This window comes from Diadema antillarum, unplaced genomic scaffold (assembly GCF_040938485.1).
Source record: "Diadema antillarum isolate AM-2024a unplaced genomic scaffold, OU_Dant_1.0 seq00000472_RagTag, whole genome shotgun sequence".
NCBI lineage: Eukaryota > Metazoa > Echinodermata > Echinoidea > Diadematoida > Diadematidae > Diadema > Diadema antillarum.
In genome coordinates, this window is record NW_027271440.1 from 1,030,973 (window position 1) to 1,055,553 (window position 24,581).

Below are 24,581 nucleotides of genomic sequence, written 5' to 3' on the forward strand. Positions count from 1 at the left end.
ATATTTTCATTGAATGTCTTTCGAATTGGAAAATCACATGTCACTTCAACTTTAATCTTAAATCCCAAATCAATAATCTTAAAGTTCTAAATCCAAAGACAGCATATATCGTTGAATATCTTTGACATTGTCTTCAAATCTGACTGAAACATAAAAATCTGGGAATAAGGAAATTTATATCGATAAATATAGATAGAAAAAAAATTATTCTGTCTTTGAAAGAAACAGAGCAGAATAATACATCATTATTTTGGCCTCGCAAAGTTTTGAAGACCGACTTGTGTGAATAATACATGACTACGTGAACACTCGTAACAGATAAAATCTACTTTTAACATATACAAACATTCACCAAAGATTATTTATGTCATCGTAGGCAAAGTTATAACATGAGCCTCTCCGAATATTGCCCTTAGGCAATACTTGTTTTTCCTTCTAATTTTCTGGCAAGTTTTTTGAACCCCAGAAGCCGCAGAAAATTGCGTCTGAAGTGAATATTAGTGGCAGCATATAAGATCGGGTTCAATGCACTATTTGCCCATACAAGATTTTCAGCAACTATGTAGGCCATCTCTGGAACACACTCAAAATTGCAGAAGAAACCAACGACAACAGTGATTTGAAATGGCAGCCAGCACAGAATAAAGACTGAAACTAGTACTGCGAGAATAAACGCTGCTCGACGTTCTCTCTTAAATTCGCGTTGTTTGCGCTTAAACAACTTCCGTAAAAAGTCAATTCGGGAACTTGGATAATTGCCAGGTTCTTGTTCAGTGCTTTTCGATATTATGTAGACGCCCTGTTCGTTGGTCTCATCAGCACCAACTTCTTCCGAGTCAGGGCATGGCTTCTCCTCCTTCATTTGTGAGTTTTTACACTTGTCGTGTTCATTGACGCTCCCAATCCCCGATGTTTCGCCACTTGAAGGAGGAGTGACCTCATGCTGCTGCTCAAATGCCGGGTTTTGATGGTATTCAGGCGAGTTGAGGGCAGACACTGCTACTAAGATGACTCCTGGATCGAGATTCCTGGAGACCTCATCGGTATGTGGAGGGTATCCTCGCCATCTTTTGAAAAGTCCAAGTCGCAAGCGAGCCTGGATTCGTTTTTCTTTACCTTCACTTTCGCGCTTTATCTTGTTGTTGAGTTCTGACAGTCCCTTGGCGCGCTCACGAATCTTGTAGTAAACCATTGTGTTAAGTACAACAATGATTATGGCTGGGACTACAAAGTTTATTATGATTGTAGTGATGAGCGCTGGTAAGGTGTAAATAAACTCCATATCGCAGTAATTGCTAAAATCCACAGGAAAATAATTTGTGAAGTAAGCGAAACCAAAGGTCAAAATTATGTAGATGCACGAAACAATACCCCAACAGGAGGCAATAGTTACGTTTGCTCTGATCTGAGTTTGGTACGTCACATAGGCAGTTGTCTTCGTCAGCAGCCAGTAGCGATCCAGGCTGATCAGGATGATAGTGATTACCGACATCGCGGTGACGGTGTAGTCGATGGCGGACCACACTTTGCACAAGTATTCTCCAAAAGTCCAGGGGCCGATGATGAGCCAGGAAAAGTATATCGGCCACGTAAATACACCCACAATGAAATCTGCGATAGCGAGGTTAAGAATGAACGTATTAGCAACGCTGCGCTTGATACGGATGTCATTTTGATATGCAATCATGACAAAGATATTTCCGACAACAGCCAGAACAATCAGTATTCCATAAATCACGCATAAAAAGGCCAACCACCAAATCGGACGGTTTACGACTGTGACTTCGTAATCATCGCTGGTTTCATTCATGATCTCGTTGTTCACTTCTGTCACGTGATCAAAGCGATACGCTACGGAGACATTTACCTCAGAAGACATCATGGAATAGGACAGAAATGTATCATCCATAGAAGAGTTCCCAGCTGAAGCAAATACATGTCACTGTATAACTCAAGTCTGAAAGGGCTTCCATGATATTAGTGCAGACAATCGAAGATCCACAAATTGTCTTCCTAATTTGTTAAATTGTTCTTGTCTGCACACAATTGATTGAAGCATTATCTCATTTGAAGTCAGAGGTTCAGTGGTTCTATCATCGTTTCTTCTTTGCTGTTCGTAATGACACACCGGAACTTTCTAGATCAGAGAACACTAGGGTTGGTGTTGTTCATTTACCTGCAGTAGAAAAAAAGAGAAATGACATATCAAGTATTAACTAGCTTGACTACTTTTAGCGATCCTTCTTGTCTAATGCGAACTTAGTTTCACCCTTCTTACATCACTATGCTTTTCACACAAATCACCGAATATAACTGCAAGTATGATAATAACTTCTTGAAATTGGCCAGGGCACGATATACCAAATACCTAAGTCACTGTTGCAAATGACTGAGTGTATTTACGGTCATTTTTCCATCGAGCGTGTAAAGACCTGAAAACTGAAGCGTTTCAATACATGTAATATAATTCATATACTATTATATACACATATATATGCTATATAATTTTTTTTTACGGAAATCGGAGAATATATAAACACTTATACGATTCAGTCCTGATCATGGAATCGAAATTCGATTCATAATCTTAATTTGTTTGCACAATATCCTGTACATCGTATTTTCCTCTTTATGTTGTTGTTGTTGTTGTTTCCAAAGACATACCATACTCTCAGAAAACAGAGAAAGAAGGTCAGTCTAACAAGTTTAGGACGAAATAATGTTGTTCTAGCACTCTGTCTGGAAGCAAAGAGCGACTCCTCCAGGCGACTCCTAAGTAGTGATGTAACGGTCACATGATACAGACAGTTATTTTCCAAAAGACATCACTATTCTATGCATACCTTGTCCGAGTGTCCCTTTGGTTGACACTTTGATTATTTCTTCACGTTATTTAGAGTGATTTTTCTCTGAATAAGTAAAGGCTCATTTCAGGACACTTAGTGATATATGGGTTTGCATTTCATCGAGTACCTACCAAGTTGTCCACACTATGGATGGCTTTCGCTCTCTCTCTTACCCTTACTGCATGTATATACTCTTTGGTCTGTTCGGAGACTAAGAGCCCATCCTAGTTGAAACATCTAAACATCATCTACACGGAATACTGGTTAATTCCTTCCAAGGTAAGAGGCAGGGGCGTAGACACACACACATACACACACACACAGGCCTGTAAGTAGGATTTTTTAAAGGGGGTCAAAATGGGAAGAAATGGACCTTTCAAATATGTAAACGCAGCAACCGAGCGGAAGAAGGGTGTGGGGATCACCCTCCCGCATGAAGGAACTTTATTCTTAGAACTCTAGGACTGAAATTAGAAGCTTTCAATTAAATGAATAAGACGATACGTCGGTTAGTGATATAGTTGCAAGCAAAAACGCCAAACAAATAAAATTTAGTAATTTACAGATTGCGACACGGTTTTATTCCTTTTTATATTGATCAAATTATTTGAAAATTTAACTACGTAAGCACAGCGTCAGAGCAGGGGGAAAGAATGGGTGTACCCCCTACCACATGAGTGAGTTTTTGCATTTTTGGAATTTAAATTAAGCTATCTGGTGCTCACTTTTTGGTGGATGATTGGAAATTTTTTAAACCAATAAGGTAAAACAATACGTTGGTTTCCATTCAAACTTCAGAAAGAAAACAAACAGAATTATGTCATTTATAAATGTCATTGTTGCGTGTTTTTCTAATTTCCCGATCAATTCTTCTTTTCTCTTCTTTCTTTTTCTTTTCTTTTTTTCTCTCTCTCTCTTTATTTTAGTTTACACTGTCAGAAAAAAATCAACAAGGTTGTTTAGAATTTTAAACAACCACAAGTTAACCGGTTAATCGCTCAACTGTTGTTTAAAAATTAAACAACACGTAGTGGTTTAAACTTTTAACCCTTTGTTGTTTAAAAATTCTAAACAACTGTTGTTTAAAAGAAATTTAAACAACTGGGTTGTTTAAAAAAGTTGTTTAAAAGTCATTTTATACAACTGGGTTGTTTAAAAAAAAAGTTGTTTAAATGTCTGAACAACTGTTGTTTGAATGTAATTTTATACAACTGAGTTGTTTAAAAAAAAGTTGTTTAAAACTCTAAACAACTATTGTTTAAAAGTCATTTTATGCAACTGGGTTGTTTAAAAGTCATTTCATACAACAGGGTTGTTTAAATGTCACTTTATATAAGTGGGTTGTTTAAAAGTCATTTCATATAACCACATTGTTTAAAGCAAATATTAGATATTCATGTTTAGAATTCAAACAGTTCTTAATCCCATATTACTGTACAACTCACTTGTATAAAGCAAGTTGTTTAAATTTCAAACAGCAATATTGAAAATAAGTACATTAATCCTCATAGCTGCAAAAACTCGTTTTTAAGTAAGTTGTGTAAATCTAATATCACTGTACAGCTCAACGGTCACACACATTTTTTCTTGTATTTTATAAATGCATTCCGAGGTAGTGAGTGCTTTTTTAAAAATAATTATATATCATTGAACATGCGACTCACTTTATAAACACAATAACACAAATGTGTATTTCTTTTTTGGCCAATTATATATTTCAGCACATTTTCACTGTCTATATCACTGACAGCGTATCATTAGAAAATCTGCAATATGTCAATCTGTCCATCGATGTGCAAACTTATTACAAATAACAAATTGAATCCATCAAGAATTGTCTCATCCATTTTCAGAATATATACAGAGTAACAATTCTTCTTATACAGTAAACCTTTGCTAAGTCGAAGTTCTCGGGACCGAGAAATATGTGTCGACTTGCGCGGATTTAGTCAAAATATTCAGTTTGACTGCAGAAGAAAAATCAAGAGCTTTTGTTATGCTTGAGTTAAGTGATTTCTTAGCTGAATTGACCTCGACTCATCCAAAGTTTAGTGTACTGTCAAATGTACATTTTGATTCCACTTAGGTTACTAAACGCCGTAAAATCACATTTTACAATATTTCAACTAAACTGCAATGGCAAATTGAATTTGAAACATGCAATAATTAAAACATTAATTGTAATTCATAATGACATGGATGTGTTCAGCTTGAGTTTATCTATATCTGTGCCATATTGAATATTTTGTTGCTTCATTTCTCATATTGTGTGGGTAGGGACCATCAATTGCCCTCAGATTTGTCCGAAAGGGGTAACTGAATGAACAGTACACAGAGAATGTAATTTTTCAGAATGCTTTTACAGTCCAATGCACACCTTTCAGACACATTATCCAGTTTTTATAGTAATCATACCCTGGCAAGACAAGATAAATCTTGAATGAATCTTGTTTCCTGGAATAATTATCTGATTTTCTTAAAACCACTTTGTTCTTGAAGTGTTTGTCAGTATTACGTGCGCTTGGAAATCTCATAAGCGAAGCATAAGGGAATGGCCCTCTTAGGATTTGCTTTTCTGTCCCAATACTTTGATGCACCATTAAGAAAATATTCCTGAGAGTATTGCACTACACAGCTCCTCTATTACCTAGATCATTTTTAACAATGTTCAATTTGATGTAACAACATTTTGAATCATTTCGGTTGCAATGCTTTTGGGGAACATCTGCAATAGTAAGTCAGGGGTTATTAGATTGTATTTCCATGACAGTACAATGATGACTGCAGATATGCTGCATATGGAGAAACCATTCACATTAAGAAATACGTTTTATATCTTGTGAAAATTGCTGTGTACCTGAACAGCATACCTGAACCGACCAAAAAACATATAATCACATCTTAATGAAACTGACTCCTGTTTACTGGTGTAATTTAAGAGGACATACCTGCTACCAACACATACAGATCGTTTTTTTTTTCACAACTGGGATGTGCCAAGTACAGCACATCTGTCCAGCAAAGATCATCTCCCTCACTCCTGTGATAGAGATCGCAGTAATAAAGATTTCTCTATATACAATGAAATAAAATTCATAATGGAAATATACATTGTACAAAACAGTTCATCTTGAATTTTATGAAGGCCACATTCAGTACAGAGTGTCACCTCCATTATATATTCAACGGATATGAGGTTTTAATTTCACAATTGCTATATTTCTGAAAATTGACTGTCATGCTTCAGTATACACCTGTGAAGATCTTGCCCAATATTTGATTAAGTCACTTATTATGCAGAATACCCTTTTTAAATTCATTTCTAGCCCATCTTTATCACAAGTTTTCAAGGGCCAACAATACCCACTAATAGAACAATCTTCTCATGACCTTTGATCTTTCCATGTAACCTGTATCCATATTGTGTTATAGACAAATAAAACATTGATACCAAATCTTTGCTTTGACGAATGACCTAAAAATCAACTTTGTCAATTAAACTTCTGATGACCAAGAAAATCTCTTTCTACGCATCTAATCTTGTGCTGATTTGAAGAGTTCAGGCATGTCCTGATCTCTCTCACAGAATTGGACGTCACTTTACCAGGCATTTTGTACACCACTGTCTCCAAGAACTGCCAGGCAGCAAAACATTGAGCCTGGTACTCTACATCTAGGACATAATGCACTTTGAATGCATAGTCCACAGTCTTTGTCAAAGTTGGAAACAAGATCCCCTGTCTCTCTACAATAGGGAGTTTTCGCAAGCACAAAAGTTAAGAGTGTCATGTGCAAAATTTGCTTCTGCGCATGACCAAATCCAAGAAACGTTGCGTCCCGTCCTGGGGAAAACGAGTACGGTACTTGACCAAAATAGCGTTCGATCCCGATTCTGGGCAGGAGTGAGCCAGCCAGTCAGCCAACCAATCAGCGACCTTGTCCATACGCCTCCGTTCTGTACAGGAAAGCGAAACTGCATAGATATGGGGACGGGAGTCAGAGTACGGGGACTGTCACAAGTGATCGCTTCCTCGTATTTTCGGTCTTCGCGTCGTGTAGCGAAAACTTCCTAATAACAAAGGTTTGCAGTGGCTTCTTCCTGGATCCTCCCATCAGCAAGATGAAGGGCTGTGGTCTCTGCTTCCTGTCAATTTGTCCAATGTAGAAATCCAGGTCTGTGCCCTCCTGTAAAATAAAATGGGAAGTGGAAAAGAAACATGCATATACATCTAGATAAAATCTTGAAATAATCTACGCAGAAGTGTTGGGTTGAGGCATTGGTATAATGAAGGCCATCAGAACAGATATATTCCCCACACCCCTCCAATGTTCAAGGTAGAGCTCATAATAAAGTGCCTGGCCAAATTCTGCAACATTTCATTCGGAAACATATACCCTAAATTGGGTATTTTATGTAGTATATAACATCCATGTATTACATTTTCTATTCTTGCAAGGGCTAACCATGACCTGGCTGAATGAATTTTCAACTGTGTGGCCTATGGGAACTTCTGAAAGGCAATTAATCTTATTGCTGGCAAGCCCAGGCAAAAAGTATTATCAAACAAAAACTTCTGAATTGCATTTCATTATTTTGGGTTAGTTACTCTTTCCAATAGTATAACAATTTTGTCCATTTAGGAACATTAAGGAGTGTGCGAGGTCTTTTTTTCTTTTTGGTATGGGGGGGGGGGGGAGACACCCTGTATCACACTAGATGTATATGAGTGGTATGTGATATATTTCCAGCATCTTGCTGAATATAATGATACCATAGGTCAAGTGCAACATTTACTGATGAATGGAATATTCCTTATTGGCGACATTTGGGACCAATTTTGCATTTCCCCTTTTGTGTCAAAATGAAAAGGACATATTGATATTGGACAAGTGTGTGATTGAGCAGTCAGGCACAAAATAAAGTAAATATGTATGTTGACTATGTAATATAAGATTTTTTCCATTAAAAAAAAAATGATTGTGAATCACAGCATACATTAGCAACATAGTAAATTTGCACAAATATGTAGAATCCATGGACTAAACTAACAAATGAAACAGCATAAACTGGGAATTTCTCTAACTATGGACCACAGCTTGATGATTTTTATATTTTGTACTTTAATGTCAAAGTCCATCTCATCACTTTAATAAGAGGGCAACACATCACTTGTTTTAGATGATTAGCCTCCGAACAGTTAGGTACTTACAGGTTGAAAGTCGTAGAATAAGTCCAACGACTCCCGAAAGGAGCACTTGCCCCACACCCTGGCAGTCCGGCCTCGGCAAACTAGCGGCAGCATGCTGAATGCAAGCGTCTCTTTTTCCTCTGTGGAGCAAAATATATGACACAGGGGGAGTATTTTGAATGATAAGTACAAATATACCCTTTAGAAATATTAACACAATCAAGGTTGGCAAAGAGAAATGCTGACAAGTATCAGCTCACATTCAGATGCTAGCTTTTTGCAAAAGTTTTAGAAATTAATTAACAAGCATAAAATTGAATGAATTTCTCGGTCTAACAATTTTTTTTTAGTAGTCATGTACAAACTGTAAGTATTTTGTTAATGTTGTTAATAAATTCACCTCAACTCAAATGCGAAAAAAGGAAAGGGTGGTAGTGGGGCTGTAGATTAGAATCTCTACACAATGCAATACTATTCAAATTGTACCTTGGGAAGGGCCATCGGTGTCACCCGTGTGACGAATAAGTAGCGTTTGCTACGATGGACATCTTGATGCCCCATACTAGAGTACTTTGTCAGCATACATGGCCGTGCTGCAAACATCCTGTCTTCAGCCATGATCTTCTGGCTGAAGTTTTGCTTGATCTGTACAAATTAGGGAACAAGATCGCATTTTTTAATATTAAGGGTGGCCCAGAAAGAATGCTATAAACCAAATGGAAAAAAAAAATACTCAAGTTGATAACAAAAACATAAATGATGGAGTGAATTATGCATGATCATTAGCTTGTGCAAAAATGTTCATTCTATAAACATTTTTCTCATAAGTTTGTGTGAATTTGCACAATCTGCTTCGTTTGGCATGGAAATCTTGACAGACTGAGAAGAAAGCTCCTAATCTTTGCATAGAAACGTATTTGAAAGTGACAATAGTGCCAAAACTTGGTTCCAAACTACCTACGTAGGCCCTACACGAAACAAATAGAACTCTACTAAGATGGTATATTACTACAGGCATTAAGTTTACGTGTGGTGCATAGACAATATTGTGCGTTAAAAACACTACAATCTGTTTTCTGTCTTTATCTTCATTTTCTATAGGGGTTCTAGGCCTGTTTTCTACTGGAAGCTTATTAAGTAGACCTTAATCCATCGAGCATCATTGATGGCAATAATGCTCAGTAAAGAATGAATTGCTGCAGCAAAAGTAGCAGAACTTAACTTGCGAACTTTAGTATATTGGGTTTTAGGGGGTTCGTTATGTTACAGTAGATTTTGGTAGTACAGTCGACCATATATGAGGTAGGAAATGAGACATTGTGTAAATGGAAGTTAGCAGTCTAAAATATAGGCCCTAGGCCCTAGCATTGCCTAGCTATGCCCTATAACCGTCACGTTAGACCCTATGCTATATATGTCAATACGTCTGGTCCCCTAAAACCCAGGATAGCCCAAAATGTATTGCTTTTATTTGGACAGCGCACATTCAAGGGACTCTACTATAGCCTACTCTTAGGTAGCTAGAATTTAAATTTAAACCAAGGCTTCTAGGCCTAGGCCTAACTAACTTGTTAGATTTCTAAATCATCGAACTCATGACACTGCGCTTAATTGTGCATGATGTGATACGGTGCATGTTACAACGTTCTATCGTTAGGCTACTGGGGAGTACTGTGCCAACAATGCAATGGGAATATTCCGTACGCTGGTTTAGATGATTATTTTTTGTAAAAGAAATTCGTATTTTATGTGAAGTTTTGAAAATTCATGTAAGGATTGAATTATGCAAGTGTTTAAGCACGAGTTGGTTGAAAAGAATAATGTTCGTACCGGTACAGACGACCTAACGTTAACGTTAGATCTAACGTTACATGCATGTAGGCGAGGCCTAGCGCAGCCCGGCCAAGAACCCAAAGCGTGAGCCGTGACTATTCATACATCCAGTGGCGTATCTAGGGAAAACGGCGCCCGGGGCAAGCGCGAAAATTGCGCCCCTAATTTCTGAAAAAGTGTTCAACCCCAAGCCCATCCCGGTAGGGACTTTAAAAAAGTCTACATGATATGCTTTTTCAAGCACTTAAAAGGGGTCTTTTGAGGGTGATTTAAATGTAATAAATTTAGATAAATTTTGGCGAGCGAGCGCAGCGAGCGAGCCGAAAATTTTTGTATATTTCCGCGTCATCATCACGTTTTGTTCTTATCTTTTTTTGTGTGATAAATTTTGGCGAGCGAGCGCAGCGAGCGAGCCGAAAATTTTTGTATTTCAGGTTACAAAACATGGAATTCTTGTCATTTTTTGCTTATTAAATCTTACAATTCTAATCAAGAAAATTAATGGTAACGGCCTTATAGATAACGATTTATACCAACAAACTGAGGACTTGAAAAAAATACTCCAAATTAGTACGCGCGTGTGAGCTGAAATTTGTATATTTCCGCGCCATCATCACGTTTTGTTCTTATCTCTTTTTTTTTTGGAGAAATTTTAGCGAGCGAGCGCAGCGAGCGAGCCGAAAATTTCTGTATATCAGCTTACAAAACATGGAATTGTTGTCATTTTTTGCTTATTAAATCTTACAATTCTAATAAAGATATAGTGACGGCCTTATAGATGAGGGTGATTTAAATGTAATAAATGTAGATATATTTTGGCGAAGCGAGCGCAGCGAGCGAGCCGAAAATTTTTGTATATTTCCGCGTCATCATCACGTTTTGTTCTTAGTTTTTTTTGTGATAAATTTTGACGAGCGAGCGCAGCGAGCGAGCCGAAAATTTTTGTATTTCAGCTTACAAAACATGGAATTCTTGTCATTTTCTAATAAAGAAAATTAATGGTGACGGCCTTATAGATAACGATTTATACCAACAAACTGAGGACTTGAAAAAAAAATACTCTAAATTAGTACGCGCGAGTGAGCTGAAATTTGTATATTTCCGCGTTTTGTTCTTATCTTGTTTGATTTGGTTTTTTGCGCCCCCCCCCCTCATGTTCGACACCTTTGGCGCCCTCGTTTGATCCAATAGGCGATCGCTTAAGAACGAAAGAAATAAAATTGCAGCCGCTGCTCCGTGTAACTTTTTGCCTTCTAACGATGGCATGTGTGAACACAATATACATTGTCATTTTGTCCGCGTCATCATCACGTTTTGTTCTTATCTTCTTTTTTCTCTTTATATGAATTTCGGCGAGCGAGCGCAACGAGAGAGCCAAAATTTCAGCTTACAAAACATGGAATTCCTGTGTGAACACAATAAACATTGTCATTTTTTGTTTTCATCTTGTTTGATTTGGTTTTCTCCCCCCCCCCCACCCCCGTTCTCCCTCCTTCCCGGTCCGGGCGAGTTTTTTTTCTTCTTCTTCTTCTTCTTTATTTTTCCCTTCTTTTTTCTTTTTCTTCTTCGTTTTTTTTCTTTTTTTTTCTTTTTTTCGTTTTCGGCGCCCCCAAAAAGTGGCGCCCGGGGCACGTGCCCCCCTTGCCCCCCCCCCCCCCTAGATACGCCACTGCATACATCATGCAAATTACAGATGGGCATCACTCAAGCGATGTAATTATCAGTTAAATAAATAACAAATTGCAATACCTTGGAATGGTTGGCAAAGTTCCTGTATATAGACCCCATTTGCTGAGAATTGCAGTCATCGTCACTGCCGTCCACCATGATGATGAATAGCCGCGCTACTACGTCTAATACGTATACTATTTGTACGTGTACGTGTGTGTGGCGCGGTGGCATGGCCGCGGCGATCGATTGCGACGAAGGATACATGCAGGCCCGCTGATTGGTTCATGACTATCACATGACTTTTGCCCGTCAATTTCTAAACAACGATGTTTAATTGTTTGGACTATCATTCCTTATTGTTTTTAAACAACCGCTATTTAAGGCAATCAAGCTCCAATTTTCTATATTTAAACAACATTGTTTAGAATTTTAAACAACAATATTTTAAACAACGAAATTTTACACAGTGTTCGAACAGTGTACGGAGAAAACACATTTTGGATAAGAGGACTTCATAGTCAACATAGTGCCACATAATGTCGACAAAAGTGATATGATTGAACGGCCCCTCGAGTCTTAGCCAAGATGAATATTTGGGCAATGACCAATTAAGTCAAGAAGCCAGTAACATGATTGTCGTCTGGGTCTCACTGAGAAGTTAGCGATGTGTAGAGAGTAAAAAGGATTCAGCGATTCGGAGTAAACATTACATAAGGAGATGATGATTGCTCGAAATAGCAAATGGACAAGATCAACGCCCAGATTCCTCGGCAAACAAAACTCTCCACGAGTCCTTGTCTTACGTTTCTGTCCAGATTCAAATTCAGAAGAGACAAGAACAGATGGGAAATTTACACATTACGTGTATTCTGTCCCCTCCCCTGGGAAAAAAGTTTCAGGCAAAATCACGACATTTAGCTCTTACTCCGCGTGTTCATCATGTGTGTGTATGTACAAAGTCTAATGAGGTAGAAGGGGAGGGTGTGGGAGGGGAATGCCCCCTCCCACTGTACGGAGCTTTTGCGTTTTTGAAATCAAGATAAAGTGATCTGAAGGACACTTTTTGTGAGAAATTCGGGTAGTGTGACTTTCCCCCCGATTTTTCCCCTTTCTTTCTTTTTATTTTTTTTTTCACGATCAAAAAGTGTGGGGGGCTGCAGCCCCCCCCCCCCCCCGCTTCCGCGGCCCCTGCAATAAGGGAGCTAGAAGGGTTCGAAGTCGCGAAAATGGGTGCAAACTACACGATTTGCGAAAAGGTGCAACTTTGCTTCTTATAAGGTACATTTGGGGTTCGATCTTGCAACGGCCATTGACGGTGCAATATTGCGCCCCAACTAGTTTCAAACAAAGACCTCCTATGGTGTTGCTCGACACTAAAATGCAATATTACATATCCTCGCGCTGGTATTATGAACATGTATTTTTTATATCAGGAAACTTAATTTTCTTTCGTATTCTATAATCATTCATCGAAAGTGTTTTTTTTTTTTTCAAATTAAGTTGAGTCCATGATGAAAAGGGTCTGCGAAAAAACTAACGTAGAATACCTGATTGCTTGTCTGGTATTGACCAGTCACATTGTACGCATAACCTAGGAGGTTTAACTGCCTGAATTATTCAAATAGTCGTCAGTTTTCTATTGCTGTACAAAATAATTCCACAGTTAAACATTTGTGCCTTCGCTGATCGGGATTCGATGCCGCCGTCTCGTTGAGCAATCTGAAGATTCATTTTGAACGTTAACATAATTTTGGCTGTATTTTGCTTGTTTATCTATTAAGTGAAATGAAATCCTACTTTAAGATAAAACGTATGAAGCAAAAATCAATTCTGAGCAGAAATATTAATGTGCAAAAGTGTAAATCAGAGCTGTTTCATGTGAAAGTGTTTAAACTGTACCCTGGATAGCCGGTTTTATTTTATCACTTTTCCTCGTGATTCTGACAAATCAAACTGATATGAATCTTCAAATAGAATTCTTTATCAATAGATATATCAGATTACTGCCCAGGCATGCCTATTCGAATAATATTCGTTTTATTTCATTATGTTTTTGCGCAATTTCTATTCGTGCATCCCCGTGTCTTTAACATTCACCTAACCTATCTCTTATTGGTTGGGATGTCGAAACGTAATTACCATTACAAAGACTTATCTTCCTGTTTGTGGTTCATTCTTGCTAAGGTGCAATATTGTGCCCGTAACTAGTGTCAAACAAATACCTATATATGGTGTTGATCGATACTTGAATACGATATTGCATATCGTCGTGGTGCTACTATGTATATGTTTTGTTATGATATCATAGAGCTTCATGTTCTCCCATAATTTTATGATTATTCATCGGAGCATTTTTTTTTAAATTAAGTTGAGTCCTTGATGAAAGGGTCTGCGAACAAAACTAACGCAGAATACCTGACTGCTCGTCTGGTATTGACCAATCAAAATGGTATATTGCAACTGATTGACAAATTGCCCTACATCGACGTAAATACGACGCAATGATAAAAAATCATGGGCGTACATACTCGAGCAGGATTCGAACCTACGACCTCCTGATCACCGGACAGGCGTCATCTCCACTAGACCACCGAGCTTTCGCCCGACAGCAAGTGTTGGTTCTATTCCTTATAGCATGCAGCGGGTAATTTTTTTATCATGGCTACTACTAAAACACTGAACAATTCAGTGCTTATTTACGTCGATGTAGGGCAATTTGTCAATCAGTTGCAATGAAAACATCTCTACGGAAGAATTCATGAATTTGAATAAGAAAGCAGTACCCGCTGCGTATTATAAGGATTAGAATCAACACTTGCTGTCGGGCGAAAGCTCGGTGGTCTAGTGGAGATGACGCCTGTCCGGTGATCAGGAGGTCGTAGGTTCGAATCCTGCTCGAGTATGTACGCCCATGATTTTTTATCATGGCTATTACTAAAACTCTGATCAATTCAGTGCTTGTTTACGTCGATTTAGGGCAATTTGTCAATCTGTTGCAATGAAAGGGCAGGGCGGTGAGTTGACTCAGTCGGTAGCGCGTCTGCCTCACGATCACGCGGCCCGGGTTCGAACCCGAGTCTGGACTGAGCTGAATGTTGTGTGTAAGCATACCGTCCCCTCTAGCAAGAGGCAAAACACTCTGTCCCTCGGATAGGACATAAAATGGAGGTCCCGTGTATGAGAGAGTAACAACTCATGCACGTAAAAGATCCCGCTTCATTCATTCATCGCGAAGAGCAAGGTGTTTAACCCGGTGAAGTGGTCCCACCTCACATCCAACTGGACCCCATGGAAGACCAGCTTAATGTAGTTGAATATGGGCTATCCAGCCATCTTCTCAGATGGAAATGAACAAACAAACAAACAAACAAACAAAACATCTCGACGGAAGAATTCATGAATTTGGAAAATGGTATATGTCACAGCACTCCTTGCGTGCTTACTGTGCGATGATGGAGTCACACCCTACTACACGCTAAAGATTTTCGTTGCGGCTCGATCTCGGGACAGCAATTAGAGAGCAAAATCGCGGATATAGGTGCAAACTACACGATTTATTTCAAGGGTTTATTTTTTTTCCTTTTTTTTTTGGTCTCTTGTAAGGTACATTTAACATTTTGCCCACGCTACATTATGGTGCAATATTGTAGCCTTAACAAGTTTCGAACAAAAATCTCCTACGCCTAACACCGTGCCCTGCGTGCTTATGTCCGCCCCAGTCTCATATAAACACGGATCCTCAAGGATCTACATGATGATCCGGGGAGTTCCGGGATAGTTTCGACCTCGATGGAGCGTCGACGAGCGTTGATATGACTGTACACACGGTATCAACACGGCAGCTTCACGGATAAGGTCGGAAAAGCGCGACGCCTACACGGACAAACACGGCATCTACACGGATCAACACGGCAGCTACACGGCAGCCACACGGACCATCCCGGATTGCTCTGCCGACACGGCAGTCCCCGGATGACGCCGGATGTTTTTGACCTCTAAAAGTTGCCGTGTTGGCCTCCCGGCGTCAACACGGATCTCTCCCCGGATCACCCCGGATCTCTCCCCGGATCACCCCGGATCAGATCCGGGGTGGTCCGGGATGTCTATGTGACTGGGGCATAACTCTGTGAGGCTATAGAGACTCACTATACCGCTGCCATTTCTTTCTCGTGACGACAACACATGCACACACACACACACACACACACACACACACACACAAAGTGCAAAAAGGGTGCAATGAGGGAGACAAGCTCGGGATAACGGTGTAAACTACGCGATTGGGATAAGCATGGACCTACTACCCATATGGACCATGAACGGAGGTCTTTCTTTGATCCAATGTTCACCACCGCCACCTGATTATGTGCATCTTAATGAGTACATTCAGACGTTTGGACAATGACGATTGTGTAATCGTGCATCATCACTGACAAAAGAACCCGGTTTCCCTCATTTCGGTCCTATTTGGCTGAGGTGCCTTTTCAGACTCAACTGCCTTCGAATAAACACCAATGATGGGGAGTAGCAAACCTGAAACAAGGACAAATTTTGCGTCACAAAATTTGTAATTACTGAAGCGGCCACTTGCGGCCATGCATGTCACATCCCTGAATGGCAAGACAAGCATGTCGTCTACTGTCACTGCCCATGTTTACTCTGAAACAATGTGCGACAAATTGGGAAAAATAGATTACAAATCACAGTCAACCTGCTTAATTACTTGCTTTTTCTTGTAAAGTACTTGCATTTCGCAAATGAAATTGCTTTAGCGATGATTTCGCAATATGCACTACAACTGCACATGCATTTTTCTTGATTTAAGAGAGTTGTTATCTTCTGCGCACGTAGTTTTTAGATTTCTCAAAGCGCCTTCTTGTTTTTATCCAGGCTGGCTGTCGGTGGACAACACTGGATCAAAGCAGGAAAGCGTATTCAAAATGTCTTTGAGACGCTTTTGACAGAAACAGGTGCACGAAATAATTAACGAGCGATGAATGTCCATGTGTAGTAGGTCCATGGGATAAGCAAGGAAGTTTCAGAAATGGAGTTCCAACTGGCTCTAAACATTCAAACAGCTGTCAGTTTTCTTTTGATGTACAAAAGAATTCCACACGTGCAATTGTGGAATTTTTATTCGCACATCCATGTGTCCCTTTATGTACCGCTCATGTTTCATAAGAAGGGATAGCGAAAAGTAATTACCATCATAAAGACATATCTTCCATTGAGAGTGACGAGTCATGATGCAATGCCACATGAATCGATTGTCTTCCTATCTGTGAGACAGCTCCAGTTTAACACATCCTTCAAATATTTCATAGTGGCAGCATCAAACATGGGATCAAAGGGAATAACACTGTTGTTACTCCATCTCTTGAACCTTCTTGGGATACGGGTGCAACCTTGCTCCTAATATTGCTTATCGTCGTGATATAATGCCTTTTTGCACGTTTTCATGACATCAAAGAACTTAGCTGTTTCTTTTTTTTATGATTACTCATTGACAGTCCCTTTTTTAACTGAAGTCGACTCTTGCCTTGATGAAAAGAAGTCGACTCCTTGATGAAGAAACAAACGTTGAACTATATATCGCAGATTTTCGTCGGTTGTGGCTCGCTTTCTCGAAAGCAACACCTTCAAGGTATAAGAAGTTTGTTAACAACGTGATTCGGGGATAAGGGTGCACCTTCGTTTCTTGTATAATGTATACTTCAGGTTCAATCTAGCTAGGGTGCAATATTTCACCCTTTGTTCGTCTGAAACGAAGACCTTCATGGGTCATGATCGACACTGAAGCCAATACTGTTTATCGATCCTTGTGTTGCCGCATTCTTGTACCGTACATAGAATACATTCGATGCAAAATAATGACATGGATGTTTCCTCAAGTGCCAATTCACGGACCCAGACGTTTGGTCACCTGGTGTGGGCATGTTCATTCTTTTCTTGAACATGATTTATGAATTCTCGCTATCGCCAATGACGTAAAAAGTACCCGGATGTTGATTTAAGCGTCATTTACGGCGTATTATGGGATAGTCCGGTAGCAAAGTCACTTCCGTTCGTACGCGTGTGATACGTGACTAATGCTCTTTACACACACAACCGACTGTATTCTACGTGTACTTCCTGTTTTCTCGACTTGAATTACAGCTTTAATATGAAATAGAATTATATCTATATTAATAGAAATTGCTGTTAATACGACTTGGTTGTTGCTGGGACAGCTGCCATGTGTTGTTCGCACGACAATAAATGAAAAAAAAAAATCCGCAGAAATAGGACCCTTACTGGCATGCGAGACGTGACGTGGCCGCGTGGGTGAAGTTGGCGGGTGACTCCACAGCGCACTACGTGCACGCGCGACTTACTAGTAGTGGTAGTAGGCCATAGAGCTTTACGTATAATACAGCTCTATGTAGTAGGCCTAGTGCCTACGTACTTACTTGGAAGAAGTTGCTTCGGAGACAGGATAAGTTCGAGATCACGGTTCGTTCCCGATTGTGTTCGCGACATTTCGACAGAGAACAAATAAAAAAAGATGGGCATTCCATGACGACATCCAGGTGGGTGAATATTTTCCAGCATATTTTCAGCGTATGCAGAGATGACTGATCTGTGATGTGCACATCGATCGCATGATCAAGCAGTACGCTGTACCGGTATGTGTTAGCTTATGCGTGCAGTGGTGCATGCTAATGCAAGGCCGCGCGGCCCCCGCGTGTTTTTTTTTAGACGGCGCAGATTGGGGACCCTAAAAATCTATTGGGGACCCTATCCCCAAACCTAACCCTAATCCTAATCCTAACCCTAACCATCAAACCCTAACCCTAACCCTAACCCCAAACGGCCGGGCGGGGACTACAGTGTACGAGTATGACAGGCCTGGCCACTCGCTGGCTCGGACGGTACAGCCGCCTAGTATCCGTGGTCGGCGCGGCGCTATAGGTAAGGTACACGTACGCGCACGCCTAGCGCTGTGCAAATTATGCCCCGCGCCGGAAGTGCCCTTGCTACGAAGTGCACTAAATCTTGACGAAAAAGCCACATCCGGGTACTTTTTACGTCATTGGCGATAGCGAGAATTCAATGAATTGTTGAGTCGTGCGAACTTACGTGGACATAAGTTGACTTCCAATTGGCTTATTGTACAGTTCGTGCATGCGTGTTTGAGCTGAGCATGTAGCGCAAATTCCATTTCCACAGCAGATCAGCTCTTCTGAGGCTTTTCGTAGCGCCTCACTGCAACTCTGACTTCAACATTTGTCCAGTTCATAATATTAAGACCCTGCATTTTCCTTCTTCGCGGAAAAGTGGTGAGTTAAAACATCATCGTAAAGCATGATTTGAAATATCCAAAATGTGCTCGACCAAGGCCTTACTCTCGATATTACCCTTCATCAAATTTCTTGTATCTGTTATGTTTTTGGTTGTATAGCCATGTCTTATAATTAAGGCCTATAGGCAGTAATATTAAGATAATGATTTTAGAGTTCTGTTAAAATTGGCTAGTTTTGTGCGTGATGTTTCCTGTTCTATTTCTTCTTTTTTTGTTTCGTAACCATTCTGTGGAATTAGAGCAGCTTTAACGATAAAATGTCTTGCTAAAGACGTCATGGCATTCAGATTTCAGATTTCAGTTTCATTTACTGTCCATTTAGGAAATTCTTTTTGTTGGCATATGGGCGTGCACACAGGAATATCTACATACATGGATACATAATTCATTTACATGTACACATATAAATAGATAGAATTTTCACTACATACACAATCATACAAGCATAATTTATACTCACAATACAGAAAACACATACATCATTACAAATTTATAATAAATTCATCATAATTCTTTATACTAGGTGTTTCAAAAAACATTTCCCGCTTTTGATTCTTAATATTTCATAAACTGTATATCAGATAACACTTTCATTGATATGAGTGCTAGCTGAATAGTGTACAATTTTGTTGAAGGTGGTTCAAATATGAAAGCATGCATTAATCAGTTTCATGAAATCCATGATTAATTTCACAGTTAGGTTCCAGATTTTGCTGTATTTTCAACCCTCTGTACAAAACTTTCACTTTGCACAGGTGTCAATGGTGTGTATGGGAGTGTGTGGTTAACACCCTGACAATGGTCCTGAACAATGGCCAGGGTTTGACTGCTTCACTGTTTATTCATGAGAAATTCCACTATCACAACTAGTCTTTATTCAGCCTCTGGCAGTATCTGTGTAAAGTCAAACGCCTGTCGTCATAGTGTCGTTGAGTGGCGACAATGCTCTCCCTACTTCTGAAAAACGAAATTATAGTGAATACCTTCTGTTCTGTCGTAAACATGGTGACAGGAAGCAAAGAATATTAATTAGAGTATACATTTGTGTATATGGAGCCTTAAATAAATCTACTGTGAAACAAATCACCCTAACGAAAAATGCTGCTGAACTCCGTACCAAAAATGATCTCTTTTTTATCGAAAAAGCGATAAATTTGTCAGACTATTAGTAGACAGCTGTATTGAAATGAAGAACTTTAGATCATTTATGCTTATATATATCACAGATTTAGTGATATGTGAAGCAAAATTTGAAAATGATTGCCAGCTGGAACTGGAATGAAATGTGATGTTTGCGAGCACATGGAAACATGTGCTTACTTTTTTCCATGTGCATGCATTTTACCCTTTACCGTGCATGAATTCATACTAGCAGTGCCCAGGGCAATCCACATGAATTATTGATTAAGCATTCATGTCCCTGGGAGCGCGAGACTGACGTCTAGTCAACAGGTGGCTCAGGCATGTCCATTGTTCAGTGCCATTGTCAGCACATACTCATGCACATACACATCATTGGTTCCTGTGCAAAGTTCATTTTTATACAGAGGGTTAAAATTTGACCAAAATCTGAAACCTTACTTCACAATCAATCTTAGATTTAATGAAACTGATTCATGCTTTCACACTCAAATTACCTCCAACAAAATTGTACATTTTTCAGCTATTACTCATATCCATGACAATTTTATCGGATGAATAGTTGTTGGACTATTAATGATTAAAAGTGGGAAATGTTTTTTTGAAACACCTAGTATTTACCGATGAACAACAAAACAAAATATTTAAGAAAACGTGGAGTCCGTCCTTTCCGAGGAAGTGCATCCTTTACATAACCTTTACATCCCCCCCACACACACGTACTCCCAAGGATAATACATCGCGTCGTGCCATAACACATTAAATTAATAACGAATAAAAGGAACGGACGTTGATGAATTGTTGATTTTAAATTGTTGATTGTGGACTTAAGTACACCCTGTATGCAGCAAGGTAGTGCATAAGAATTGAACAATATCGATCTGCCATGGAGAGAGTTATGTAGTAACATTTACATAAATCAGCTCTTCTGCAAAATTATTACACACGCATGAGCAGTGGCCTTGAACTCATGACACTCGATTTTCCTTGTCAAGTATTCAAGCAAGATACAATATGATGAAGTTGCGCACATTCTTGTGATCACGTAAACTTATGTAATTCTGAAGAACAGAGTGATTCCTCAACACAATATGTAAGTTTCATCTATGGATTAATCTGTAATATATGTATTTTCAGGTTATTGATTCATATAGATTTTCAGCATGTGATGTCCATGAAGTATATCATATTAACGCTTGTTATTACACATGAACGCAGTTTTATCAGTACTTAGCCATCGTCTAGTGGGTTGCGGAAAATTTGATAAGACTATAGTGCAATTTATGATACCATCAATAATCGAGAGATATGTTACTCAAGTGGACCATTGCGATCATTCATCCTTGCCTTGTCCGTTCTTCGTCTTCTCAGTTTTTTTTTTCCTGAAAACTCCATGATGGATTGTTACTTTAGGACAGGTATCATCTCTAGCTCGCAGGGCCTTCAAATGCCGTGAATTATAGCCTTTTTTTTTTGGGGGGGGGGGGGGGTAATCTTCTTTTCTGTAACCAGTATTATTAAATTAAATCAAATCAATGTTATGAATAAGTAGATTGGTGGCTATATTTTCACGTAGTTTTTGTGTGAAAGATTTAGAGGTGTCAACCATAATGGGCATCATTACACCCATAGCCATGATGGCCAGCACCCGGGCCATCATCTGTGGCAAGCTCAGCAACGGCTGAATGGCCGAGGTCTATAAGTCTTAATTCCCTTCCTAACTGTATAAAATGTACAGCAAACTGATGTTAAATGAGCATGTAATATTATGTTGTCTTACTTTATTATTCTATGTTATGAAGAGCTTGAGTTGGTCAGGAAAAATGTGGGAATATTTGAATATGCCTTATGTCATAAATGTATGTACATATAAAAGGTGTGTATTTTCATCTCAGTCCAAATTCTCCATATTTTTTTTTGTCAACATGACTTTCATTCAGGCTATTCCACATCATTCTATTCTTTTTTTTTCCAGCTCTGACTTACTGATGTCTGCATGCTGTCTCCTAATTCCCCGTCTGCTTGGAGAGGACATGCTGTATGTCTGTGACAAAGTGAGTTCTGCATTTTTATTTTATTTTATGGGAGACGGGAATTCCATCTGCTTTGTGACTAGAAATTATAAGAGGAATATTCCTTTGCAACATTATAATGTTTTACTGCTATGACAAATAGCCAAAATAAATCAATCCGACCGGATCTGTTTTAGATACCAATATCAAAACTTAAAGGGATGGTATAGTATTAGTGGAGGTGAGGATTGGGCTTTTAACTTTTTGTGATATACCAAGAAACCACTTATGAAATAATACAGAGCATGTCATTCTAAGAGGAATTCTAAAGTTTCTTTGATGAAAATTGGTTTTGAAATGACTGGGGCATTCAAAAACCAAGTAAAACAAAGCGATCGTAATAAAAAGTGGGTCCCACCTTTTATTGTTATTGCTCTGTTTTGGATATCACAGCCATTTCAAAACCAATTTTCGTCAAATCAATTTGAATTCCTCTTGGAATTAGATGCTCCTTCACATTTCATAAGAGGTTTCTCATTATCTCAACAAAAAAATGTTAGAAACCTGAAGTAGGTCTCAACCAAAACTTTACAATCCCTTTAACTTTCCATTTCCTGCACATATTGTCATATATATATATATAGACCTGCTAGTTGTCCCCGCCGAACGAGTTCGAGCAGGGGACTATGAAACGGGCTCCGTACGTGTGTGTGTCCGTCCGTGTGTCCGTCCGTGTGTCCGTGTGTGCGTCCGTGTGTGATCAAAATCTTCAATTTGCTACGTCTCTGTCATTTATGAGCCAATTTTGATTCTGTTTGCTTTATATGATAGCACTATGTGGGAGCTTTGAAAATTCTACACAGAACTTCAGTTGTGACCTTTGACCTTGACCTTTGACCTATATTGTACATTGGCTACAAAATACTACTCCTTCGCCATTTCTAACCCGATTTCGATTCCGTTTGCTTTATGTGATGGCACTAGTTGAGGGCTTCAAAACTTCTACACAGAATTTTGACCTTTGACTTCTTTGACCTTTGACCTTGATTTTTTGACCTGTATTGTACATTTTGCTACAAAATGCTACTCCTTCGCCATTTCTAACCCGATTTGGATTCCGTTTGCTTTATGTGATGGCACTAGGTGAGGGCTTCAAAACTTCTACACAGAATTTTGACCTTTGACTTCTTTGACCTTTGACCATGATTTTTGACCTATATTGTACATTGGCTACAAAATGCTACTCCTTCACCATTTCTAACCCGATTTCGATTCCGTTTGCTTTATGTGATGGCACTAGGTGAGGGCTTCAAAACTTCTACACAGAATTTTGACCTTTGACTGCTTTGACCTTTGACCTTGATTTTTTGACCTACATTGTACAATGGCTACAAAATGCTACTCCTTCGCCATTTCTAACCCGATTTGGATTCCGTTTGCTTTATGTGATGGCAGCAGGTAAGGGCTTCAAAACTTCTACACAGAATTTTGACCTTTGATTTCTTTGACCTTTGACCTTGATTTGTGACCTGTATTGTACATTTTGCTACAAAATGCTACTTCCGGCGGGGACATATATTACGCACCGCGCAAATTCTACTTTTCCTTGTTATGCAAGCAACAAAACCGTGTTGTGTAAACGACCTATTACCTTCGAAATTTTATTCAGTCATCACTTATTCATGCCAAATCTCTTTCAGAACCTGGCAGGACCAAGGAGGTTCAAGAAATGGAGTCACAACAGTCTTATTCGCTTTGATCCCATGCTCGAAGCCGCCACTCTAAAATATTTGAAGTATGTGTCAAACTGGATCTGCCGCTCAGATGCGAAGACAATTGACTCGTGTCTCATTGCATAATCACCAGCCACTTTCCAAGGAAGATATGTCTTTGTGATGGTAATTACTTTTCGCTATCCCTACGCACAAACGATGGGCGGTAGACAATGGTAAAGGTACGGGGGTGCGCGAATAGAAATTGTTCAAATATTGCTGAAATAGATATCAAAATTACTCGACTGTACGTGTCTGTACGCTAATCTGACAGATTGATTTATAAAGAACTATACTTGAAGATGATACCATATTAGTTTCATTTGGCGGAAATAAGGAGAAAAATGATACAACCGGCTTTCGATGAGAGTAAAATTTCAAACACTTTCATAAAATACAGCTCAGATTTACACTTTTGCACATATTTTCGAACGGAATTGACTTTTGTTTTATATGCTTTATCATTAGGTGAAATTTCATTGCATTTGATATATAAACGAGCAGTATATACCCGATGTTACGTTAGCGTTAAAAATGAATCTTCAGATTGCTCAGGCTTCAAGCATCGAACATCAATGGCACAAATGCGCCTGTGGAATTCTTTTGTCCATCCATACAAAAACTGACAGCTGATTGAATAATTATAGTCAGTGGTAACTCCATCTCTCGAACCTCCTTGGCAGGACTAAATCCCACAATCTTCACTATGTGAGAAATGCTGCGCACTAGTGACATCACTATTTGGCTGCATGGTTGTGAAATCTGCCCGAATTCCT

The 24,581-nt window shown here is 39.2% G+C and overlaps 1 protein-coding gene across 1 annotated transcript; it reads right to left on the reverse strand.

Annotated features, from left to right (window-relative positions):
• Positions 1-412: 412 nt before the first annotated feature.
• On the reverse strand, positions 413-1,879 carry LOC139733375 (histamine H3 receptor-like). The gene has a single exon (XM_071644210.1). The coding sequence runs from the start codon at positions 1,877-1,879 to the stop codon at positions 413-415; it is 1,467 nt and encodes a 488-aa protein (XP_071500311.1).
• Between the last annotated feature and the right edge of the window lie 22,702 nt (positions 1,880-24,581).

Excerpts from the sequence above, each read along its gene's own strand:
- LOC139733375 (XM_071644210.1), bottom strand. The coding sequence starts at position 1,879 with ATGTCTTCTGAGGTAAATGTCTCCGTAGCGTATCGCTTTGATCACGTG.